The 24,363-nt window shown below is 36.6% G+C and overlaps 1 protein-coding gene across 1 annotated transcript in view; it reads left to right on the top strand.

Annotated features, from left to right (window-relative positions):
* Positions 1–11,262: 11,262 nt before the first annotated feature.
* Positions 11,263–24,363, top strand: part of MIPOL1 (mirror-image polydactyly 1) — a gene marked incomplete at its 3' end in the record, with an annotated part of 150,329 nt that continues 137,228 nt past the window's right edge. The window contains exon 1 of the mRNA XM_084207570.1: positions 11,263–11,338. Within this exon, the coding sequence (XP_084063696.1) occupies positions 11,281–11,338 (58 nt within the window). The 5' untranslated portion in view covers positions 11,263–11,280. The remainder of the gene's footprint in view (positions 11,339–24,363) is intronic.

The raw sequence follows: 24,363 nt of genomic DNA, 5'->3' as shown, positions 1-24,363 counted from the left end.
GTGCACATTCCTAACTTTGTCAGGTGTTCCTTCAGCATGAAAGGGGAGATAAAACTGTGTAGCCTGCAAGTTTTGCAACTTCATAATGCCCAGGAATATCTTCAGAATTATTCTGAGTATTTTAACTGTTGGCCAGATGTTCCCTTTTTTAAAATCTTGTATTTTATCTACACTTTTATAGCTATGAAGTCTTGATTTCTTTTTATCTTTTAGTGATGCCAAGCAGTGAACTACATAGTAACTACAACATCTGACAAAGAAGTCTCAAAATATTCAGCACAATTATGTGCAAGACAAAGTAGCCATCAAAATGAGCCTGGGTTTCAGAAGTACTGAGGAAGGCTTTTTCTTCCTTCATCTAATAAGTGGATTTAGAACTCCTTTGCTCCACCCAGGAATAACTGGTCTGGGGCCAATATTCAGCTGCTGTCTCAGCTCTAGTGTTTTGGCAATGAAAACATGAATGTATCTTGATGAATCAAGGAATAATTAATGCAAGGTATTGGAATATAGAATAAACTTGTAAGAAAGAATAAACCATCCATCTGTTTTCATTTACAAAAAAAAAAAAAAACCAAAACAAAACAAAAAGAATAATTTTGCTGAAAATTGCAAGATAATCAGATAACCCTCGGTCATGAATTTTTCTAGGATTTTTTTCTCCGTTTCTCGGTGTGGAGAGAATCTGATGTTAAGACTCAGAGCCCCTAAGAAGTTGTGCAACCCTCAACTTATGTGAAACTCTTTGTAGCTTATATTCTCAGAGGAATTCTTTAGGGCTTCTCCACTGTAAATTACTTTCATGGTTTTGGCTGAATAATGTGCTTACTAAAGGTTTAAAAGGAACTTTCTTCAAAACCCAGTGAAAAAATTTAGGTTTTTTAAAAAAACCTATTTGTCCAGCTTCTTCATTCTGTGTGTTGCATATTATTATAAGTAATCAAAAGATTGGAGAATGAGAATGATCCATATATTCAAATACTAAATTTAAAAAAAAAAAACAAACTGGACTATTTCATTGGCTGAAAAGGAGCAGAAATGACAGAGTTTTCACTACGTGTGCTTTGACATTTCTGCTTGTGTTTAAAATTGTTCTGCACCTTTCTTTGGAAGACCTTTTGTAACTAAGTTTTCAATTGTTTGTAACTTTTAACATTTTAGACAGATTTTTTTTCACAGCAAGAGTTTTCTGCGTACTGGGTGAAGTTGACTTATTTTTTGTACGTTTCAGCTGAGAGGTTTTGGATATTTTCTGAACAAGAGTTAAAGGATAAATATGATGTTTTCCCTGACATTAAAAAAAAAGCAGCAGGTTGATTGATATCCTCATATGTGATTTTGTTTTGCATTGCTTTCTTTAAGTTCAGCAGGAAAATTGATCCACTGTCAGAAATAACTGTTTTGTGACTGGTGATCTAACACCAGCTAATACCTCTTTTTCTCCTTTTATTTTTTTCTTTTTGTTGTTTGCTTGTTTCTCTGTGATTTTCAACTGCCTGGCACTGATTTGCAGTCAATGGTGACTCCTTTTAATCTTGTATCTTTCATTGTTGGTGCAACATCAGGAAACAGTGAAGCAATTGCTATGGTGCTGAATGTTTGCAGGTTTAGCCTCTTCAGTTTTTAGCTTACATTTAAATTCTGAACATTCTCAACAGATTTATTTCACTGAGGCGTCTCTGGTTCTCATTGAGTTTTGGCCCACCTCAGAATATCTTGTTCTTCTCTAGTAGTCCAAGATAATTTCTGAATGTGTAGCTTGTTATTTCGAAATGTGCTGGTTTTCAGATTTCTTTGATATTGCAGTAAATTTCAGGGAAGCATCTGGATTAATTTTCCAGAATCACTAACACAGTAATCATAACTAAATAAGTAACTGCACATAAGGTATGCTATATATCACGCATGTTAAGCATGTTGTAAAGCACACAGTCAATGCCTAAGTGCTGAAAATGCTCAGACATTTAAGATCATCAGTTCCAACCATTAATGCAGAGCTGCCAAGACCACCACTAGGCAATATTCCCTAGTAGCACATCCACCCATCTTTTAAATACATCCAGGGATGGGGACTTCACCATTTCCCTGAGCAGCCTGTTCCAAATCTTGCCAAACCTTTCTGTGAGGAAAGGTTTATCCAAAATATCCAATCTACACCTTCTCTCATGTAACCTGAGACCATTTCCTCTTGATCTGTTGCTTGTTACTTAGAAGAAGAGACAGACTACAGCCTTTTTTCAGGCAGCTGGAGAGAGCAGTAAGGTCTTCTCTCAGCCTCCTTTCCTCCAGACTAAGCATCAGCTCCCTCATAAGACTTGTGCTCTAGACCCTTCCCCAACTTCATTGCTCTTCTTTGGGCACATCCTGAAGTGTGCTGTTTCTCTGTAACTTCCACTTCCTACTTACAAAGGGTGAAGTTGCTATTCATAGTCAATGAAGGCACTATGTACTGGATCTAGTTGCTAAATCTTACAAAAAAAAAATTAAAAACCAAAGTTTAGGCAAGACTGTATGGATATTGAGTCAAAATGTGTGTATGTGTTCACACCTGAGCAACACTCTGTGTTCCTATGCTTTTATTGCTGAGCAAGCGTGGTTAAGGGAGCAATTATGCTTGTAGTGAAGAATTGCTTTCTTTTCGGGTAGTTATCTAAGAAAAGGATAGTTAATTTGCTTGTAAAGAACAAATAGGGCTAATGTGGAGTCAGTGTTATTTTATTTCTCTGAGCTTTTTAGCTTGTGAAATTTCAGGTGATGTGATTCCTTTCCTCAGCTGCAGCACACAGTATAGAACTGGAGCAGTTGCATTATTTGGGTAGAAGCAGTGCCCTGGATATGCTGCTTTATGACAGCCCTGGAGGCACATCTGTGTTTTTGTGCTGTTTAAAACAGTCTGACAGATACATAACTGGAGGTCTGTATTTCCCTGCAGGAAACCAACAGGCCCCTCTCAGTCCCCATGTACAGAACTGAATCTTGAAAGGTTGGCACATTTCTGACAGGCCTCTGCATGTTCAGTGTTCATTTCATGATACTTTTTGGTCAGGCTCCAATATCCACACTGTTTGTTGCCTTTATGCTTTTTATTTTTACTGTCAGGAAAAATGGCGCTATTTGAAGGTACCTTGAGAAATGTGAGTTGGCTGGATAAATCAAGTTTCTCTGCTTCTCTTCTGCTTTTCTTCGTTGAGTCTTCATTCAGTCTTACTTCTTTCTGTGAAGGCAGCCAAACAATTGGAATGTTTTGGCAAAGACAATTTCTGCTTAATGCAGAAATAACTTGTACTAGTGGTTTTTGAATTTGGCACTGAGTTACTACTTCACATTTTCATGTGCATATAATGTTTTGTGATTTTATTTTTGCTTTTATGGTAAAATCTGGGCTAGCAACTTTGTTTTGTGACAAAAGAAATTATGATTTAGGGATTTAGGAATTTTAATATACTGAATATACTATACAATTAATTTTGCAAACATAAGCACTGTAGACTCATGTTTCTTGAATAATTTCCATAGTTAGCTTTGGAGCTCCTTAGCCGCAGTGACATTTTTACAAGTTTGGGGGAAGGATGTATTTTCTGGGGCTTGCAGCCAGGGCTTTCAGAAAGACAGGTAAAATAACTGTATCAGTGGTCCGTTTTTGGTTTACTGAAGGATGATGTGCAAACCAATATTTGACATTTAGTCTAATGCCAAATCATCCAGTCATGTAGTAAACGGAAGAAAATTGGGTGCTCAAGACTAGTACTCAAAGTGCTGTACACATGCTGCTCTTGTGCTGTTTCCTCCCTGTTGGCATTTAGCCTGTCTGCCACATGGGTGGTCTTTGGTTATGTCTCACTGATGTTTGGTTGTTGGTTGGTCAGGGGCTCTACTGATCTACCTTGTAAAGCAGAAAGCAACCTAATATTTTTTCTGTTACAGGAATTCTAGTACTGGTGGGTTTGTTTTGTTGCAATCTTTAAAATAACAGAATAGGTAGGCAGGAATTGCGTATCATCCAGTTCAGAATAGGGCAATCTCCAAAGTTAGATTGGGTTTATATATCCAGATGGGTTGTGCCCATATCCAGCTATAGAGATTCTGTGACCTTTCTAAGCAACTAGTTCCAGTGACCTTCCTGTCTGTGAAAAATTTTCTCTTACCCATAACTCTGCATTTTCTATGTTACAGCTTGTCTCTCAGAACAATTCCTGTCTTCTCTATATTTGCTCACAAGGCAGCTAAAACCCAGTTTAGCCTTTTCTCCTTAAAACCCACGAATCAAAGTCTTGCAAACTCCTCATAACTCATGTCCTGCAGACCCCTAATCATCTTGAATCACCTGCTGGACTTAGCTCAGGATATCCATGAGCAGGACAAACCAGATGCAGCACTTCAGATGAGCCAAATAGGGGAGGTTAATGACTTCCCTTTGTCTGCTGACTAGGATCCTGTCAACAGAGTGTACTACACAGGTAGCCCTTACCACTATGTTGTGCTGATTCTACTAAAATATTATTTTGGCTCCAGATAAGACAACAGCTAGTTTAAAATGCACATATTTGTTCCTATATGTAAAGCCTATGGAAATTACAATCTGGTTGTAAAATGTTTAGAAATGGAGATCTGGCTGTCTATAACAATATATAATATGATACATAGTACTGAGTTTTAAGGCCAGTGAGGAGTTTACAACAAAACTGAAGGATGGCTAAATGATTTGGCTGTTCCCACCTGATTGAAGCGTGTCATAGTTTCATTATTAGAATGAAAATAATGTTGGTTAGAGTGTCACATGAGAAAAGCTGCAAAAAAAATGGGAGGCAGTCTTTGACAAGATTCTCTACAGTTTTTTTTGCATTTCAAAGAGGTGGTGGGCAGGGAGAAATTAAAATTCGAGGACACAGGACAGCTGCAAACTGGGGAAGAAGACAACAGAGCATGCTGAAGATTGTTTAGTAAATAAAATACAAATGAAGATTGTTAATGTGAAAATGAGAATATGTCAGAGGGCAGAAGAGATTGGGGGCCATTTGTGAGCTAATATGCACATAAACGTTTCCTGATGCACAGAGAGAGAGTTAACCCTTGAAGATACTTAGTTCAACTTAGGGAGAAAAAATAAAGAGGAAAGTACCTGTCCCTTATCCAACTGCATTTAATTTAGGAATAGGTGAAACCTATTATAAACCAGTTGGTTTCATGCATTTTTATGCCTCCTCTTGTGCTTTTGTCAGAAGCATGACAAAGACAATAAATGCTCTTTGGCTTACAGTATGCCATCATTAAAACCACCAGATGGAAATTTTGTAGTGACGAAATGAAGAAACTGCTGCAGCAACAGAGGAAAATTATCTGACCCCTGTTTTTTCATGTCTTTTTTTATTTATATAGGTTAGTTGAAACCAACTGCATATGTCTTACCTCCTTTTGGGTCAAGAATCAGCAGGGAAGAAAAGTCAGGGACAACTGCTTCACTCTGCCCTCTGGGGAAATGTTTTTATTAAGTTTCCAGATAATGAAGTTACTTTTATTAACCAAAATCTTGAAGTCTTTTTAGCAATGTGAGAGTTTATAAATTTGAAATAATACTGATGCTGCATTCATCCATTTCTAAGGTTATTCCACTTGTTTATATTTTACATTCTTTTTTAAAGAAACAGAATATTTTGCATGAACTACTTGTATTTAAAAGCATATACAAGTAATGGAATACAATACAATAAAATAAGTATCTCTGTAATCAAGGTGTGTTTCATTTCACAGCTTTTAAGTATCTAACAGATGAGTATTATTCCACTTGTAAAAAATACTTGACTTGGCTGTCTCTGTTTATCCTTTGACTAGTGTTTTTATAACTGTCCAAAACTACTTCTAACTTACTATGAGTTGCCTTCGGTTTCTGATACACCATAAGGTTTCCTAAGGTAGGGAGGAAATGAGACTCTTTTTAGAGGAGTGTGTCACTTAATCAAGACTTGACATCCACCTGGGCTAAGAAAACTGACTGTTTGTTCCCTGGGGAAATGCTTTGAGAAGGTAACTGGTTTTTATGCAGAGTACCCTCCTAAGTTAGTGTTTTTAGTTTAGTGTGCCCCGAGGCAAAACGTTTCAGGATATTTTAGAAGATTCTGCCAATCTAATCTTATGGGAATAATGCTAAAATTAATTCTCTGTTTTCCTCTTCATAAACTATATGGTACTTCATCCCTGCACTGTCAGTGTTAACTGCACCTCTAAGGGGGACAAAAACAGGCTTAGTGCTGTTCCAAGGAGTAGAGGGGACAGGTCTCTGTTCCACCAGAAGTGGGGCAGGTGGGATAACCCTCTGTGTGGAAAAATTCTTCCAGGCCTGGAGGATTTTTTGTGAAGAATGGGTGAATTCAGTCAAGAGCAGCAAGCATTTGCACCCTGTCACAGCAGCTAAGGTCATGATTCAGTGGTTGACTTCAAATTCTTTCAAGGCAAGATGAAGGAATGGGGGTTTGCAGTCCTTGGGTCTCCACATAGAGTAGTCCCAGCTGTCTTTCTGTTCCTGAGGAGGGGACTCAGTATCTGAACTCCAGCTTAGAAGATGGACTTCTCAGTCCTGCCCAGGGAGAGAAAGCATTGGCATTAATGTTGCTGTGGTGCTTTGTGGGGTGTGAGTTACCTTGGGGTGCTCCTTTGTAGAGTGTCTGTTATTCTGCAGACTCTCAAGAGGTTGGGGGTTTTGCCTCAGAGAGAGGAAATGCTGCTACACCTGTAATAAAAGCCATTTGGAACTGCACAAGTAAAGCACTGCATGCTTTTTATCTTGAAGATATATGTTACTTTTATATACCTCTTGTTTTTATTTAATTCCTTTGAAGTGCTTGTGTTGATGAATAATTAGAACCAGGATTGGTACGGCATCCTTTTGAATAAGCTGTTATTTTGTTTAGATGTTTGTTTTTCCTCCTAAAATCCATTCATATTCCAAGGAACTGAAAGGCAAAGTATTTTAATGGTGCTTTTGCAGAATATTTTCCTTAATGGATGAGGAAACAGTCATTCCAGTTAGCACTATATAAAAAAAGTGAAGGCAGTGCAGTGAGCTTAATTTTCCATTTTTGTCTGTCATAGATGTAAATAATTCAAACATATAAGCATGGAAAGAAGTTGGAACTGGGACTGCATGAGCCTCCTAGGATAATATTAGTATTTCCTGTGTGTTTCAATTTGATATTCCCAAGAAAAAGGTGGGTTTTCCTGAAGTATGAACCATTTAATAGTTAATTAAATGGGTTTTTAGCTGCTTTTCACTGGGCTCCTGTGGTAAACTAGAATGTTCATGTATTTCATGTGTATGCTTATGTCATTAAGCATCCACTAATTTCTTTCTCTTTGGAAAATACTTCTGCAAATCAGCACTCCATGTATGAAAATTTAAGATTATATAATCTGTTTGTTTAAGGTAAGCTTTAGGACAGGTATTATTCTTTTATCATAGATTCTTAATCCCTTGTCTGTGAAGTGTTGATGTTTTCATTAGAGTTAAAATATGTTGCATGTGTACAGAAAGTGTGAAATCCCAATATGTGGTTCTATCAATTTTAATTATTTGAATCATTAGAACAGCTAATTTTTTGCTTAAGGGTACACCAATGTACCATTGAATCTGTTTTTTAAGGTTTTTTCCAGTTTAATGTCTGAATCCAAATTCATAAAGAGTTGGAAAAATGAGATGTCTGAGCTATAGGATTCACAGGGATTTTATATGAAGCCTATTTAATCAGGATAACACTGTTATTAATATTCATAAAGTCAGCTGGAACACAAATGACAGACTATGGAGCCTAAAATTTTTTACTTGTGAATTTATTAAAAGCAGCTTAAAAAATTAATGGAATTTAAGTAAAGTTAACGAAAATGAAAATCTTATGTTAGCAGAAAAAATCTATATTAGAACTTTGTCTAAGACCATCTTGCATTGATATCTTTGACAGATTTCATTGGTACTTAAAGAAGAAAGATGCATGAATGGTCATTTAAAAGGATTTAAACACATTGGCACATTAATTTTTACATGAATAATAAGTAGTTTCCAAAAGCAATTAACTTACAGTGTACAAGATTTGAATAGAAAAATAGGACTGTGACATCAAAGGGCAAAGCAAATGTGCAGTACATTTTAAACTTTTAATAATATGATTTCTTAAAATAATTTTTTTCTTTTCAACAGTAAGTAAAGTAACACCAAAGGTATTTGTGTACAGCTTGGGTTTGCTTTGAAATACACCAAGATATGGAAAAAATAAATATTTTTATGCCAAATTGCTGTTGGTAAAGAACAATTTTAAGGCTTTTGCATTGAGCAAGTGATTCTGAATCAGCTCTCCTACAGTTTCTCTGTGTGGAAAACAGATACATACTGATACAGTGTGTGAATTTTCTCCCATGCTGCTATATGCAGCATTTGGAAGCATTTCTTATTTCTGTAAATGGCAAAACAGTTAGGGCTGAGAGTTATTTTATTATTCTACTTAACTATTAATTTTATGTGACTGCTGCATTTTATATTCAACCAGCAGGCACATCTTCTTTTTAATTTTTACTTTATTTCATGGTATCCTAGTAGTTTTACACTAGCACAAGGTGGGTAAATAAATAGTGAATAAGGAAATTAGATTTAAAATTACCTCTAGCATTTGGGTTATGGCTTCATTTTGTATTTTCAGTTTTGTCTCGGTCTGCCAGTATACTTTATTTTAATCTCCGGCTTTAATTTCTTCTCATTATTACACAGATTGATTATTAGCAGATTGTTTTCAAATGAAAGTAAGGATTTATAATAATTCTATTCAATTTTTCTGATGATTCCTTGTGTGAAAACCTTAATGGCCACTTCTGATAGTTTTTGAGATGCTGACTTTTTAACACTGAATAATGATGGTTCAATAAGTTTTAGTTCTAACAATACCTTATGTTCAAGGTACCTTCTCTAAAGGTACATCTTGAAGGACAAGTAAGTGTTGTGCACAAGTCAGCTACCTATTGCAGCATTTATTTTCAGAGCAACCAGTTTAAATACTTAGTGTCTGGAATATTTTGTTTTTCTGTATCCTTTTTTTTTTTAATTATGAGGAAATTAATTAGGAAGCCCTTAAAAAACTTTCCATTTTACTTTGATCCATTGGTGACCTTAATCTGATATCAACCATTTTTTTTTCTCTATGTTTAAACCAAAAATTTCCTATTAGTTAAGAGAACCTCTTTCACCTATGAAGACAAGGTCTGTAAAATGAGCCTCTTGACTTCAGTCATAAATTTTTCCTGTGCCATAGTCTATTATTTCCGGGAGAGGGCAGCATTTTCCTATATCAGGTACAGAAAGGCACATGCCCTGCTTAGACTGTCAATGTTTCTTGTAATTACTCCCAGTATATTTGTTGCTTGCTTATGAATTAACTTGCATTTATGGAACTAAATCATTCCAATCATTTAATTACACCTGAGGAGCTGAACTATAATTGCTTGCTTCCAGCTAGGATCTGATATGGCTTGAGCAGTATTAATTTGGTGTTTACTTTTCTGAGTGCTAAAAGCATTAAAATGATTGTGCAATGGGATTACATTTTACTAATTGCTGGCATTCATTAGCTGGGTAAATGGCGAGGAAGAATGACTGTATATTGTGGAGGGATAAAATTATGGTTTTAAATAGTATATTACTAGACACATTAAGGCCCTAAGACATGTTTTAAAATACTCCAGAGGTTATTAAATACCATATTTTCTTCATGTCTTGCTATATGAATATCTTATTAAAATACTGCAATTATTATGAACCTTTTTGTGCAATATGTAGGGAAATGGCTTCATTGACAGAAACCTATTTCTTGATATTAATAACCCTCTATATTTTCAGCTAATCCAAAAGTAAATGAGGAACTTAGGAAAAGATTGCCAACTTCAAATCAACACAGTTACACAGAATTGAAGAAGAAGCGTACAGCTTCATTTGAGGGATTCTTTTAAGAGACTCAGTGTTCTGCGATATGAGGTGAACTTTTTATTTTTTTGTTAAGACCTATGCACAGCAAATCCTATGCAATTTTTATCCTGCACATTTACAGTCAATAACAAATATGAGCTAAATATGTATTTCTTGAATGTTTGGTGTATGTGTTGGTGTTGAATCTTAAGCGTTTGTACAATTAATTTTTTTTTTGCAAATTTAAATATAAAAATGAAATAATCTGCTTTTTTGGTGTTGTATGGCAAAATAATTTCTCCTGCTGCTTTATTATTTAGTATATCTGTCTTGGTATAATTTGCTTGAATTGTAAAATATGTACTTAATTTTTTTATTTTATCTCTTACATTTTTCAGCACTATGACAACTGTCTGTTTTCATAATCTAGTCACTGTATCTTCAAGGCACATGTACCTTTTTAATAAAAGTAAAAAAAATGTAGCAGGGAAAACATACAAAATAAACACAATGCATAGTTAAGGATAAAAATTTTTCTATGTACAATATTTTTTTAAAAGGTGCTTGAATAAGTAATACAATTTGTGGTAAGCTTACTATGTTACCAAGATTACAAACTTATTTAGACTTCCTTGCGATACAGAGTATAACTGAAGTTTTAACACATAAGAGAGCATATATTTTAGCACCAAAAATGTTGCCTGGTAGACATAACATTTTACTGTAAGTCTTATCGGAGGTTACCTCTTGAAGGTCTTTGATTATATGAAATATTGCAACTGTGTAATTAACTACAGTCTGAAGCAATATGCATGCATTATTGGGATGCATTATTTAGCTGTTCAGAAAGAACTTCAGAGTTGGAGTGGTCATTGACCATTTTACCTGTATTTTATCTAGGAAATTAAAAGTAGAGAAGGAATGCTGTGAAGTGAAGCACATGCCACTGTCTGTAATAACTGCCAAAGTGAGCAGTCTTGTTGTCTGTAGCAGGACTGCTTGGTGTGATTTGGGATGTGCTCTGTAATGTGTACTTCCAAGACCAGACTCTAGAAGAAAAAAACAAACTAATAAATATTTCAACAAAGACATCACATGCAACAGAAAGCTGAACCAAACAATTTTAAAAATTAGATGAGTGAAGAAAAAATATTTTACTGAGAAATATAATTATTCCCTGGCTGTTAAAGTATGCAGACTTCATTGTGCTGCTATAAATATTTAAAATAATTTGTTTTGTAAATTTTCTGTCAAATGAAGGCAAAGTATAGGTGTATTATATTGTTTCAAGTTTATTTATCTAGAGTTTGTTTTATTTTAGCTCTGAAACCTTCAAGCAAAAAATGGACTCAGTGCCAGATCAAACAAGTTCAGAGGAACAAATGGAGAACTGGTCAAAAGGTAGGGACTTTTAAGATATTAATAAGGAACCTTAGGTGTTATACCAGTGCTAGGCAGTGACTGGAGTGTGTTTGTTCTTGCTGATATATGACTGACTTTGGAAGAAAAGAAAAAAAAAACCAAACCACAACCACATACTGCTCCTTAAAAGAACTTGGAGTAACAGGAGAGCAGCTACAGGAATATAAAGCTTCACCTTGATTTTCTGGATTGTTGAAAATGTTTTTGTATAACTTTCAGAAGACTTGTTTAAATTCTTAGTCTGTACATTGCACTTTACTTTCCAACATTTTTTTTTTAATTGTTAGCAATAGATCTGAAAATCTGTCTTAAAGTAATTTTCTTGGCTATTCACACCTGGCTTGGGTATGATTAAGCCATCTACTAATATTAATGAGTTTCTCATTAGTAGCTCAACTGAATGTAGAAGGTAAGGCTTGGAGATAAAGGTGACCTTGGTTAACTTGGAGCTTGCCCAGTTGATGGAGTTTTCATCTTCATCAGGATGCACGTATCTTTTTGTATTTTTAGCTGGTTGACCAGACATAATTGTTCTCAGGTACATTCTTCTGTGTTTCCTGGCAGAAACCTAAGGGGAAAAAAACCCCACTGAATCTGAGAGTATGTTACATGACTGACTGTCTTTGTAGAAGAGAATTTTCAGAAGTAGCTTGTGACTAGACTGTGACATGTTGGAGGAAGGGAAAGACATAAAAAAGAGATCCTCACTTTAGGGTGGATTTTTACCAGTAAGTGACTATGCATAGGTTAAAAAATCCAAAATGGAATAGGTGTGTCAACATCAAAATTTCCCTCTATATCCGAGCCTTATATCTTCTTGTACATTTCCTTTTTTTTGAGTTTTATACTATATATTCTCTCTCAAAAGATAATAAATGCCAAGTTTCTCATGGAGAGTCTGTTTAGAAGAAAGAAGAAATGCTTCATTTCGTAGGCGATACTTTTCTTTCATATGTAAAGGAATTTCTATCTATATTATTATGTAAAATAAACTACTTATAAACCCCTTTTAATTTATGGAATTTTGAGCTGTTACTGAGTGAAGTTCAGAAGTTTTTGAATCATATGCTCTGTAAGCAAAAATATTCATGGTGGTGTAAGTTAGTGGAGAATTGTATTCTGACAATTTAAACATGTAATGGCTTAATCAGATTTAGTATTTTTAGACCTTTAGGGGTCAGCATACCCTAAGAATGGTTCAAAAGGTTAAGTTTTCCAAAGTAGACAAATGAAACTGATTCTCTGTGAAATATTTTCTGTCTAATTGCAAGAAATTATGTTCTGCTGCTTCTCAGAGATATTTTTGAAATGGAGTAGTTACTGAGTTTCATGTGTATTATTTTTCTGATGCGCTAAGTATTTTGTGCTGTTTAGACAGCTGCTTCTTCCAGGCTAATGCTTCATGTATCCAACAGAACTTGTTATACAAATAAAAGTAAAATTTATACACTTTTCTTTAGCATAATCATTAATAAGTCATGTAATTCTTTGTGCTTTTGCTCCTGGGAAAGTTAGAAAAAGGGATTATGGGTAAACCTGTCATCATACTGGTGTGGATGAGAAAGTGGTTTTTTCCTGGAATTTGATTTGGGTATTAACAGCTAAATTGCATTCACTTATCATAAAGATAATAGGTCAATTTCAGCAATATCATCTTCAGTATGTGAGCTTGGTAGATATTCTATGCATTTTCTCATTGCATTACTTGAGCACAGCAACTTCTCCTTTTCTGTGTAAATGTGTGTGCTGAGGAGTGTACTATTTTGTGTCCTGCTTGCTCTGTCATATTCATATCTTTCCTTTGTGCAGTTGGTACTGTACTGTATTTTGATTTTCCTTTCTTCTAACTTTGAAGTTTAAAAGTTGGGTTTAGAATAACCCTATAATTTTTAATAATTTAAAAATTTTAATAGCATACTGAAATATTGGAGATTACATTATTTGTCAACAAATAAGGATGGTAAAGCAAATATGAGATTAAATTTATCTGACTAGATGAAAATTCAGTCAAGCAATGAGAATTTTTAAAAATGGAAAAAACAGATACAAAGTGGTAGGTTTATGGCAGTTATGTGGGATAATGTGTAACCTGTTAATCAATGTTATAAAATAAAATACTTGAAAGGAAGGTAGTGTTTAAGAGGAATGTATCTGAAGTGTTTGAAAGGTGAGATTTTCTTTTTAACTTTCCAAGTTGTTTGGAGTAAAGTATGCCTGTGTGGATTGAAGACTTTGTCACTGTTCTGTTCTATTAGGAGGAATTAAAGAACAGTTTGTGTGCAAAGCTTGTTATTTTGTATTTGTATCTAGTTTAAATGTTTAAATGTTCTCTTGTTTTTAATAGAAGGGTAATGCCTTTTTTCATTTCCCTCTAAGGATACTTGAGAGAATGTACCAGGAACATTGGCAGCAGACCAGTGAGGACTGTGCTGCTTAGAAATGAAAAATATTCAGGATCCAAACTAGACAGCCTAGAATAGTATTCAATTGTGAAAGTGAACTTGTATTGGCAAATAGGTGCATATCTTTGCGTTGCAGTGATGGTGGGTGTGGGGAAGCACATTGCATTGGGGTAAGAGTTCTTACTTCAGTAGGGTTTCCATGCATGATGGGAACTATGCAAACATTAATACTGTGAAAACACAAGAGGGAACCTGAAACTGCGTAGTTTCTCTTATATATATGTTTAGGACTTGATGTGGCATTTTTTCAGAAGCATTATCAGGATTGGAAAGTGGTGAGTGCGCAAATGCTGGAGTTATATTTGTGTCTTATTTGACTCATGTACCATGTTTAATTAGGTGCAGCTATACTTTCGTATTATACAGTCTTTAACTATTTTAATGTTTTGACTTATGTCAATTTATGAGCATCCATGCTTTAAGGATAGAGCAGAAATTAGGAGAAGTCTTAGAATTTTAAGTGTTGTTTGGTCTGTTTTGACAAAAAAAATAGAGTTTTGCTGACTCCAGAATTAAAATAATAGTATAATTTTTATTTGCAAATTCCTAAGACAAGTTAATGGATTGATTTTTTAATAGCAAAGTTGTTTGCTTTCTTAAAAGGTGGTTATTGTGTTTTTCAAGCATAGAAATAAATATTTATATATTGCTAAGCCATTACTTGAAGCATATATTGAAATGTAAGTCAGTGAACCAATTTCACTTCTCAGAATTTGATGGCACCTTTAGTTATGATCCATAGAGGCACTTTCCATGTATCTTCAAAAGAATGCTTGTAGCTTGTAAATATACTTCAAAATTGCATGTCTGGAAACTAGTTTGGAGGAGACTAGCTCTTTAAAGAGCTGTGATAATGTAGTTTGGAACAGAACTGCAGAATCAGCTTCTGCAGGGAAATTTGTGATGGAGGTGTTTTATCTGGTGGTGAACTTTGGGTTTTTGGGGTGTTTTGCATTCATGGTAATTGAGGAAATGTAGTCACATGCTAAGGTTAAGTAAAACAAATCATCTTTTTGTATAACTTTGACTGTGTTATTAGAAGTAGAAAACTCTTCTAGTTGTGTAATAGCTTTAATGTTTTTTGTAGATTTGTTTTTGCGATATTAATTACAAGACTTTTTTGTCTGGAATTTCTATTGTGGGAGTTTGACACACACAAAGATGAATGGGTAAAGAGAGCCTCAAGGGTAATATGGCGTTGTAAATGCTCTAGTTGGGCAAAAAAGCAGCTAATGGTAAAGGTGCTGCTGCCCATTTCTCCAGAATGTACCCACTACAGCTGTAAACACTCTAAAGTAAATCTAAAGCCCCTCTTTCAAGGCTGTAACAGAAGGAAAATTAAGCATACTTGTTATAGTGAAGTCTATTTCTTCTTTTACATGCCTCAACAGGAGATACTGTGAGCAGGTTCTCCCTCTCCAACCATTTTTTAGCAGCAAAGTGCTGTTTACTTGGAAAAGAAAGAAGACCTGAATGTTGCAAGGGTGGTTTGTATGCAGAAAAACCTACACAATATGCGGAGAGGCAGCATCCTCTACACCCATGTGGCTCAGCTGATCAGTGTCTTCAATGTGTGCTGTGCTTTCACCATCAAACTCGCTGTGTGCTCTCAGATCCCCTTGCAAAGTGCTGAGAGTAGTTGCAGGTTTCTCTGAATGATGTCAAAGGCTGAAAAGAGGCTGAGAGGATGAACTTTAATGAGTGAAACCTAGATAAAGTCCCTGGTAACTGTTGAGCAACACTAAGCATGGAAGATGAAGAAAACCTCTTCCATGGAAGAAGGAATAGTGTGACATAACTTAGAAGACAAGAATGAGTTAATGATAACTGAAAAATCCTCCAATACTGCTTGATCTTTCCTGTAAATATAATCATCCCTTCATGCATATAAATTCTCATCTATTCTTTTTCCATTCAATTTCTTTCCTTGTACATTTTGAGTGGTAGAATGCAGCACATTTTCAGCCAGACTGCATGGAGAAAGACTCCTCATCAGAAGCTCAACTAGATATCCAGTACTTGCCTGACTCACTGCAGTGTTGTGCATATGATTTTGTTGAACCCTTAATGGTACACTCAAAATGTGTAGGGCCTTATCTGCACTGAGGGTTGCAAGCACTAAGGATGGGGAGAATGCACACCTTGAAGTATTGCACTTTGAAACTTAAGTGTGTAAAGTATGAGTGCAGCTAACTTCAGAACGTCTTGAAATGCACTTCAGAGAGAACAGCACTTACTACCACAGTAATTTTTAAGTAGTGCTTCAGAAGGAGCTTTAGAAGACCTTGCACAAGTGCAGGAGGAATTTGGTTATTTTCTTCTTTAGAATCCTTCATAACTTCTATTTTTATAACAGGTAGAATGAGGCTTAAGTTCAGAGCAACAATATTTAAAAATTATTATGAAAAGGTTCTTCAGGGAGTGCTTTGCTGACCCTTATTTGTGAGTTCACCTGCATCTTTAGTAGAACACTACTGGAGTAAAGGGTGCAGGAGCAAAGAGTCTTACGGCTACTTTATGCAGAGTGATCTTTCTTTTATGTCAGACACTTAAAATTGCAATATTTTTCTTTACTTCTAAAGCTGTAGTGGGATTTTGTTTAGAACTCTTAATTCAGCAAAGCTTTAATTGTTTGTGTGTGGTAGGGGAGGTTGAGTACATTTGGATAAGGGAATTTTCACTATAATTAATGGGCACAGGGAAACATGACCCTGCCTAGATAAAAGGGAGTTCTGGATCATTAAGATTTAGATAATGGAAGGGGGTTATATGTGAAAAGCAATTGTCTGATATGACAATAGCAAAAGACAAATGGGGTGGGAGGGTTTACTTTGTTTTTAGTTGGTTTAGAAAACATAAACACAGCATGCTTAGTAAAACTCCAGCAGACACTATGTTTGGAAATTATGTAATGACTCCATATAGGCTGTAATGATATCCTGAAACCCTGTATTTAAACTAACCTGAATTACAATGAGAGATAAACAGAATATTTACCCATCCCTTATGAGCTGCTGCTGATATGTAAATTTATTCTTCTACTTTGCACAAATATACTTTTGAGCTACTGCTTAAACACTTCAAGGTCCTTAGCCAAACAGTTTTAATGATGCCTCCAGTATTATGAAAGTGTGACATTTGATGAATGCCTTGTATAGTTGTGATATCAGGGAAAGTGTAAACAAAAAACGCACATCAAGTCATCGTGCAACACCTAGATAATTTATAATTTTACTGTTTATATCCATCTTGACATTTTTTATCTGCCAAAGGCAGGTTTCATTTGGAATCTTAATCTGAGATTTATTTGGTGGATCTGGAAATCATAGCTGGAGTTCCCACAGGAAATGGTCCATCTACCAACAGATTAAATGGCAGTCCTGCAGTTGTTAAGGGAGCTCTGCATTTAACACACATGCATACTCATTCAGTCAGCACTGTGGAGAAAAATTAAAGTAGTAACCCAGGTTTAGGAACAATGTAGCTAAAAAGTCCCATATTTGCTGAATGACAAAGGGTTATATAGCAGCATTTCATTTTATTATTCGTGCTTGAATTTCTTGTTTGCTTTGTTGAGTCTGCTGACGAATACTAATAAATGCCTGCAACAATCCAGACGAGAGATGCCTGGCAACAAAGCTATGCGGTGGACCTCCCTGATCTTCTCCAGTTCACAACCTGACCTTTTGAAAAATTGGCTGGGCTAAGCTGCAGAATTTGGGTGTAATGGTTATTGTTAACTCCAGCTTTAGGATTTATTAATTTGTGTGATCAAGACTTACCTATACTTCAAAGTTTCTGAAGACCAAACACAATCATCCATCCATTAGAACTAACATTGTGTTTCAGTGAATCCCACTTACTGTCTGCCTAGTGATTCTGCTGTTTTGATGCATTCAGAATATAAAAATGCTTTTTCGACTGTGAGACCAGTCCAATGAAAATCTGGTGTCTTCTCAGAGACTAATATTTTAAAATAACAATATGTTAATGAATTGCAAACGGAGAGGGGAATGCCAAAGGAAATGTCTGATATTTACACATTAATAAATGCATCACGATTAACTGCAGTGAATACCAATATAATGATTTGCCATGTATTTTAAAGACTGAGTAGCATTTTTCCATTTTAAATATTCAACAGTTTGTACACAATTGCTGTTTAGATGCAGAAGAGGAGGACAAAAGACTTAGTGAGAGAGTCAGGCAAAGGAACATCATTACTAAAATAATCAGAATCCTTGGAGAATTGTAAAAATTGCCTTTGCCTGAATAACTGCCAACTGTTCTTAATCTCTTTCTCAATTTCTTTATGAAGGATATTGCCAGGGTTCCACACAAGTACAGGTGAATACAGAAGCATTCAAAATAACACAGATGTTCCCCAACTTATGTTGCTAAAACAGAATTCACTGTTCTCTTTAAGGAATAAAAAAAACTCTGAACCGTTACACTTCTGAGTTTTGTCAATATTTTAGCAGACAAAATATTTCAAGCCTCTTCTTTTTTTGTGTATTTATGTGTTATGGGATATACAGCAAGCAAAAACATTAATGCATAATATAGCTTTGGTTATTCTTATTGCATTTGCAGATAACTTTTGCAACAAAGTTGGAATAAGATTATGTTGTTCTCATTGTTCAGTTTTTTGGACAACTTAAATGCTTAGCTGTAGCCAGAAATCAATTTTTGAATTGCATATTTGATCAATATTTGAATTGCACTGTTGTGTTCACCTGACTGACTTCTAAAGCAGTTTTAATTGTTTGGAAGTTCTTTGTATTAGAATGATATTTAATATAATTTTTAAAAGGCCATTTCCTTTATTCTGCCTAATATTGAAATTACAGGAAGTTTGTTTATATTGTACATTGCACAACTGTCTTCCAGTATACAAATACTGTAACCTACTCTGTCATGCGAATTAAAATTACCATAATAAAGAAGTGTCAAAGGATACTATTTTATTTATTTACAATTAATATTAATTTTTTTATTCTGTAAATATTAGTTAGCCATTCAAAAGTAAAAGTGCTATTTTTTCCTTGAAGTACAGTAGATATTAGTTTCTAAAACATCTCTTAAAGAAAAGAGTAGAATTTGACGTCTCTGAGCAGGAGAAAAGAGCAGGGAGGGCCATCAGTGAGGTAGCACAGGCTCCAAGAGGCAGTGTGGATCCAGCGCCTTCAATTTCTGCAGTTTTTCCTTCTGTTATGGTGTCATGGTTTAGGAATGGTATTCTCCAGTTCAGCACTCCCACTAAAACCTCATGCAGCTTCTCCCCACTCCTCCAACTGGAGCCACAAAAGGTAAAGATCACAGGTTCAGAGAAAAGCAAATTAATGGGAGCAGCAATGAGATAAACAGTTACAGCAAAAATACTAATAACAGAGGGGATAGGAAAAGAAACTATTCAGGAGAAAAACACACACCACAGCACACTCAATAATAGACCACCCTTTCCCCCAGTAATGGTCAGTACTGGATGGCTCCCTCCAACACATTTCTGGACCAGAAGGCACCCCATCTTCCCAGAAAAGAGTCCTCATCAGGTGAGGCAGGCGGTATAGAATAATGTCCGTGTCCTGGCCATGTCCCCTCCTGGCTACTACCAAAATTAACCCTGTCATTGCTGGAACTCTGACGTTTTCCACCTGATAATCCAAAAATTTTGCCTGTTAGTGAGGATTTCCAAAATCCCTGGGCAGTTAGGGTTTTGACTTAGGACTGCTGACACTCAAAGATCAAAGTCTTCTGAGACACCAGGAAAGGTATTCAGCTGTCTAATTTCTTCTGTCTCCACAGCAGCTATCCCAAAAGCCCAATGATGCTCTTTTGGGTCCTCAAAATACCCTCTCCTGAGGTAGTAGGGATCATGGGGTTATCTCTGGCCCTGCCTCTTCCTGCTCTTCTGTGGGCCCTGTTTCCTCTTTATTCCTCACTAAGCAAACTGATTTGGTCTTGGATTTCTTCTTCCGTATAGGGGCAACTGCTACTGGCACGGGTTGTTCCCCTGGTTCAGCTGCAATTTGAGAGGCCATGGTGCCTGTAGGTCTGCTTTCCTACTCCTCCCCTGCAGGGTGTTCTCTAGTATTGAACTGTGTCCAGTAAAGAGTAGCCAGGGCCCAGCACACGGCAATAAATTGCTCCTCTCTGGAGCTGTCACAGCATTTTCCTTGCAGTGCAGCGTTCTGTCAGTTTAGACAGAGTCTTGTATTGGTTCAGGGGTGAACTGCCAAACCACTGGAGCAGAGAATTGTCTCAAAAACTGGCCCATTCTCTGCCATATTCTATGCCATCATGGCCATCCACTCTCAGGGCAGATCTCTGAATGACCTCCCTAGAAATCTTTGTAAATATAAATATCTCTAAATATGGTGTAGACTGCACTGAGGAGAAGTGGCAGAATTAGCAACAAGAATATGCTTTCCTTAACATCCAGCAGGAATTAAAAATTCTTAAAAGCTGTTTTAACAGGTCTGAAGGAGGAAAAGGGGGTGAAAAGCTGGGGAAACTCATCCCTCCATTCTTCCCACAGACTGGGTGTAATTGTTAATGGACCCTCAGAGGTAGTACCTGAGTAAGGATAGGAGAGAAGCACTGAATAAACATCACAAATTACCTTCATTGTCCTTGATGTTATCATGTCATAAGCTGATATCCCACAGTACAGCAACAAAGGAAACCTGATCCCTCTCTCTGCTCTGAAAAAGATCATCATGAGGAGCATATGTGGGAATACATACATGGTTATATATAATAATATAATACCCATTTGAACAGCCCAAGCAACATTGTGACCACTGCCTCTGGACCTAATACAACAAATACTTAGATCAAATTTGTTTTTAAACTGTTCTGGGCAGATCTGTTGGATCTCAACCCTTCATGCCTCACACTGGGCTCCAATTATAGCTGTCTTGGTTTAGCAATGGTACTCTCCAATTAATTCTTCCATTAAAACCATTTGCCACTCCCTCTCTGCCCTCCAATTTGAGGCAGGAAAAGCAAAGATCATGGGTTGAGATAAGAGCAATTTACTGGGTACAGCAATGAGATAAGAAACTGAGCAGTAACAGCAACAATACTAATGATAGAGGGAATAAGAAAAAAACCGATTCACACAGAAGCCACACCCCCAGTCCCCCAACCACCCCTTCCCCCTTAAATAGGCAATACCAGACAGCTCCCTCTGACACATTTTCATGCCCAGAAGGAACCCCTTCTCCCTGGAAGAGAGTTCCTTTCCCCTGCCCTTGGCAATAGTATAGAGTAACTTCTGTGTGCTGGCCATGCACCCTCCTGTCTACTGCAAGAATAAAGCCTGTCCTGGCTGAAACCAGGACACATAGCTTGCTCAATGACCTCAGTGCAGTTACTTCATCACCCTGTGCCTTAGTCTCAATGGCTTTAAAATTACTATCATAGCACTTACGCATCTCCTAAAAAATATCTGTAAAAGTTTCTATAAAAATGTTCTTTCCAAGACTTACTTCAATGAACATCTGTCTTGTGTATCTTAAAGTGAGTGGAGATAACCTATCTCAGAGATAAATCCAGGACCTTTGTGAGTAAGAGTTACTTAAATGTAAGTTGATAGTTCCCATCCTTTTGAGCTGACTCATGATGCTCTCTGCAGAGCCCATGGTTGAGTATTCTTGGGGCACTGAATGTACAATGCATATATGTTGTTATTTCCTCTTTGCTGCAGCCAAGGGTTTGGCAGGTAATACCTGGCACTTTGGCTGGGCAGAGCACAGAGAAATAAAAGGAATTAGCTTTGTATTACAAATCTACTCTGGGCTCAGTCTTTGCTTGCTATCAGGTTCCTATGACTGCCATTCTTCCATGCTACAGAAGTGATTTAGTGATATCTTAGAGTCTTACTGAATAATCTTGAATACTAAATAACTTGAAGCTTGCTCAGTTTTCTTTAAACATCAGGAAAAGTGCGTCATGAAGGGACAGCCATTTGCTCTTAGTTCAGATTACTTGGTCTCAGTATATTACACTGCACTGAAGAGGCCTAAATAATTGCTAACATAAGTAAATCTGTAGTTCACAGACAATAAAACTTTTCCATGTTGTTTGTTTTGGAGAAAGCATGTATTATGGACCTTTTATTACTGACCTTTTGTAAATGTTTTCCTGAAACAGGAATTACTTTCTTGAAAATTAGGTACAGCACCTTTCCTTAGGATTAACTCTGAAAAATTTTTTGTAGGTCATGGGGAAGATAAACCAGTAAGGAAATGAGTCAAAAGTAATGAGTGCCTTTGACATAAGCACGTAAATCATGTATATTGCATCTGTGTTAGTTCAAATGTGAATGAAAAAGGAAAACACAGGCATTCTGAAAATGCATAACACCTAAACCAACTCTCATCATTAATGCCAGAGAACAGGATCAGATTTTTTCCTGCAGACTCATTTTCTTTCTTTGCATATTTATGCCTACAAAAGCCTTGAATTTCAGTTCCTACTCATTTTCAGGATTTATGCCTTTTAATCATTCAGTAAAGGGCAAACTGTTGAACAGTCTTAAGTCTTTCACAGTCATTCTGTTGGTAGAAGTTCCAGTAGTTAAATAGCTTAGTGAATGAATGTTTGTCTTTTGACAAAATGGTTGACTCATCATTTTCAGCTCAAAAAGGAATATTCAGCCAATAGTACTAATTTCATTTGCATAGCTTGAAAATTTAGTGGTCATCAGGCTACGTTTTTAGTCTTATTATTGTAGGAAAAACATTAGATAATTTGAAAGCCAATAGTAAAGAATAGCAGTTCGTCAAGGGGAAATGAAGGTGAAGTTCTAAAGTAATGCTTTTACATGCATAGTTATTGCAGCAAGTGTTGTAGATGTGTGATTTGTAGTGGGGCAAGATCAAGTTCTTTTAAACCATAGGAAGTGTGTCCTATTATTCCAGTGGAAACAGGTTCGTTTTGTATGGGGCCAGGGTGGCTCTTTGCATATATAGTTTTGTTGGATACTGAATATTCCCTCTTGTTTGAAATTCAAAATGTTTGATATTATACAAACAAAACAACCTCACAGACACTGAAGTTGTGTTTTTGTTTAGAATGGGAAGAAAAAATATGTGATTGCAGCCCAGATGGCCAGTAGCATCCTGGACTGCATCAAAAGAAGTCTGGCCAGCAAGCTGAGGAAAATTATTGCACCTTTCCACTGTGCCTGTGAGATCCCATGTGAAGTACTGCATCCAGTCTGGGAACCCCAGCACAAAAGTGTGGGCCTGTTGCAGCAAATCCAGACTTGGCCAGGAAGATGATCAGAAGGCTGGAGAACAAGTCCTGTGAGGACAGACAGGCTGAGAGAGCTGGGGGTTTTCAGCCTTGAGAAGAAAGAACTGTGGGAAGACCTCACTGGGACTTTCTAATATTTGAAGGGGACTTATAAAAAAAGAGGGAGAGCAACTTTTTACACAGGTAGATAGTGATAGGACAAGGGGGAACAGTGTCAAATTAAAAGAGGAGAGATTTAGGTAAGATATTTGGAAACATTCTTTACCCCCAGAGTGGTGAGGCACTGAAACAAATTGTCTAGAGAATTTATGAATGCCCTGTCCTAGGAAGTTTTCAAGGCCAGGCTGCATGGGGCCCTGGGCAACATGATTTCATGGGTGGCCTCCCTGCTTACAGCAGCGAAATTGCAACTAGATGATCTTTAGGGTCTCTTCCAACCCAAAACGTTCTATGATTCTGTGATTAACAGGAGGAATTCTGGAGGCTTTTATTAATTGAGGTTGACTACCTCAAACACAGCACAACGTTTTATTCCACATTTTTTCAAATGTATTTAATCTGACAGTGTCACAGTGTCGTAGCTACTGAATTTGCTATCATCTTTGCTCCTGCTTCCAGGGTGTATATGGCTCACTCTCTTCCTTTCTGCTTTTGCTTTTTCCTATTATGCCTCTTACTGCCATCCCGCTAGGGGTTCGTTCACTCATGCAGTCTTTTGCACAGACAGATGAGAACATACTATGTATGTGCCACAGGCCAGCTTAAAACAAATACTAGTGAGCTAAAGGTAGCAAGCTTTAAGTACTATTACACTTGAAGCTGATTTGGTGCACCTGGAGCTTCTCATGTCCCCATTCTTGTCTGCAACCAGATCTGTAGCCTGTGTGCATGTTCCATTGGGTTTTGTTTGTTTTCCCTTACTCTTATTCTGTGGAGATTCCCTGCAAACCTCTGAGGTGATAAGTGCATTTTAGTAGGGTGGTGAAAGACTATAGACAGGGGGAAGGGGGATTCCAGCTTCTGCTGGGTGATGGAGCTGCTGAATGTGCTGAGTGGTATAACAAGGGATGCTATTGCCTCTTCAGTCTTCCAGTTGAATCTGCACCCTCTGTGCATTTATCACTGTTGGTGTGCGATTCTCTAATGCTGTGCTTTCCCTGATCTCAGTGCTTATCCTCCGCCTCTCAGAAGAAGCTGTGAGGAATAGTGGGTGCCTGCACAGTATGATATGTTTAATGTTTTTACTTGACTTTTTAACCACTCCCAGCTTAACAACCT

Source organism: Fringilla coelebs (assembly GCF_963513975.1).
Source record: "Fringilla coelebs genome assembly, chromosome: 6".
NCBI lineage: Eukaryota > Metazoa > Chordata > Aves > Passeriformes > Fringillidae > Fringilla > Fringilla coelebs.
This window is presented reverse-complemented; position numbering and strand designations above follow the sequence as displayed.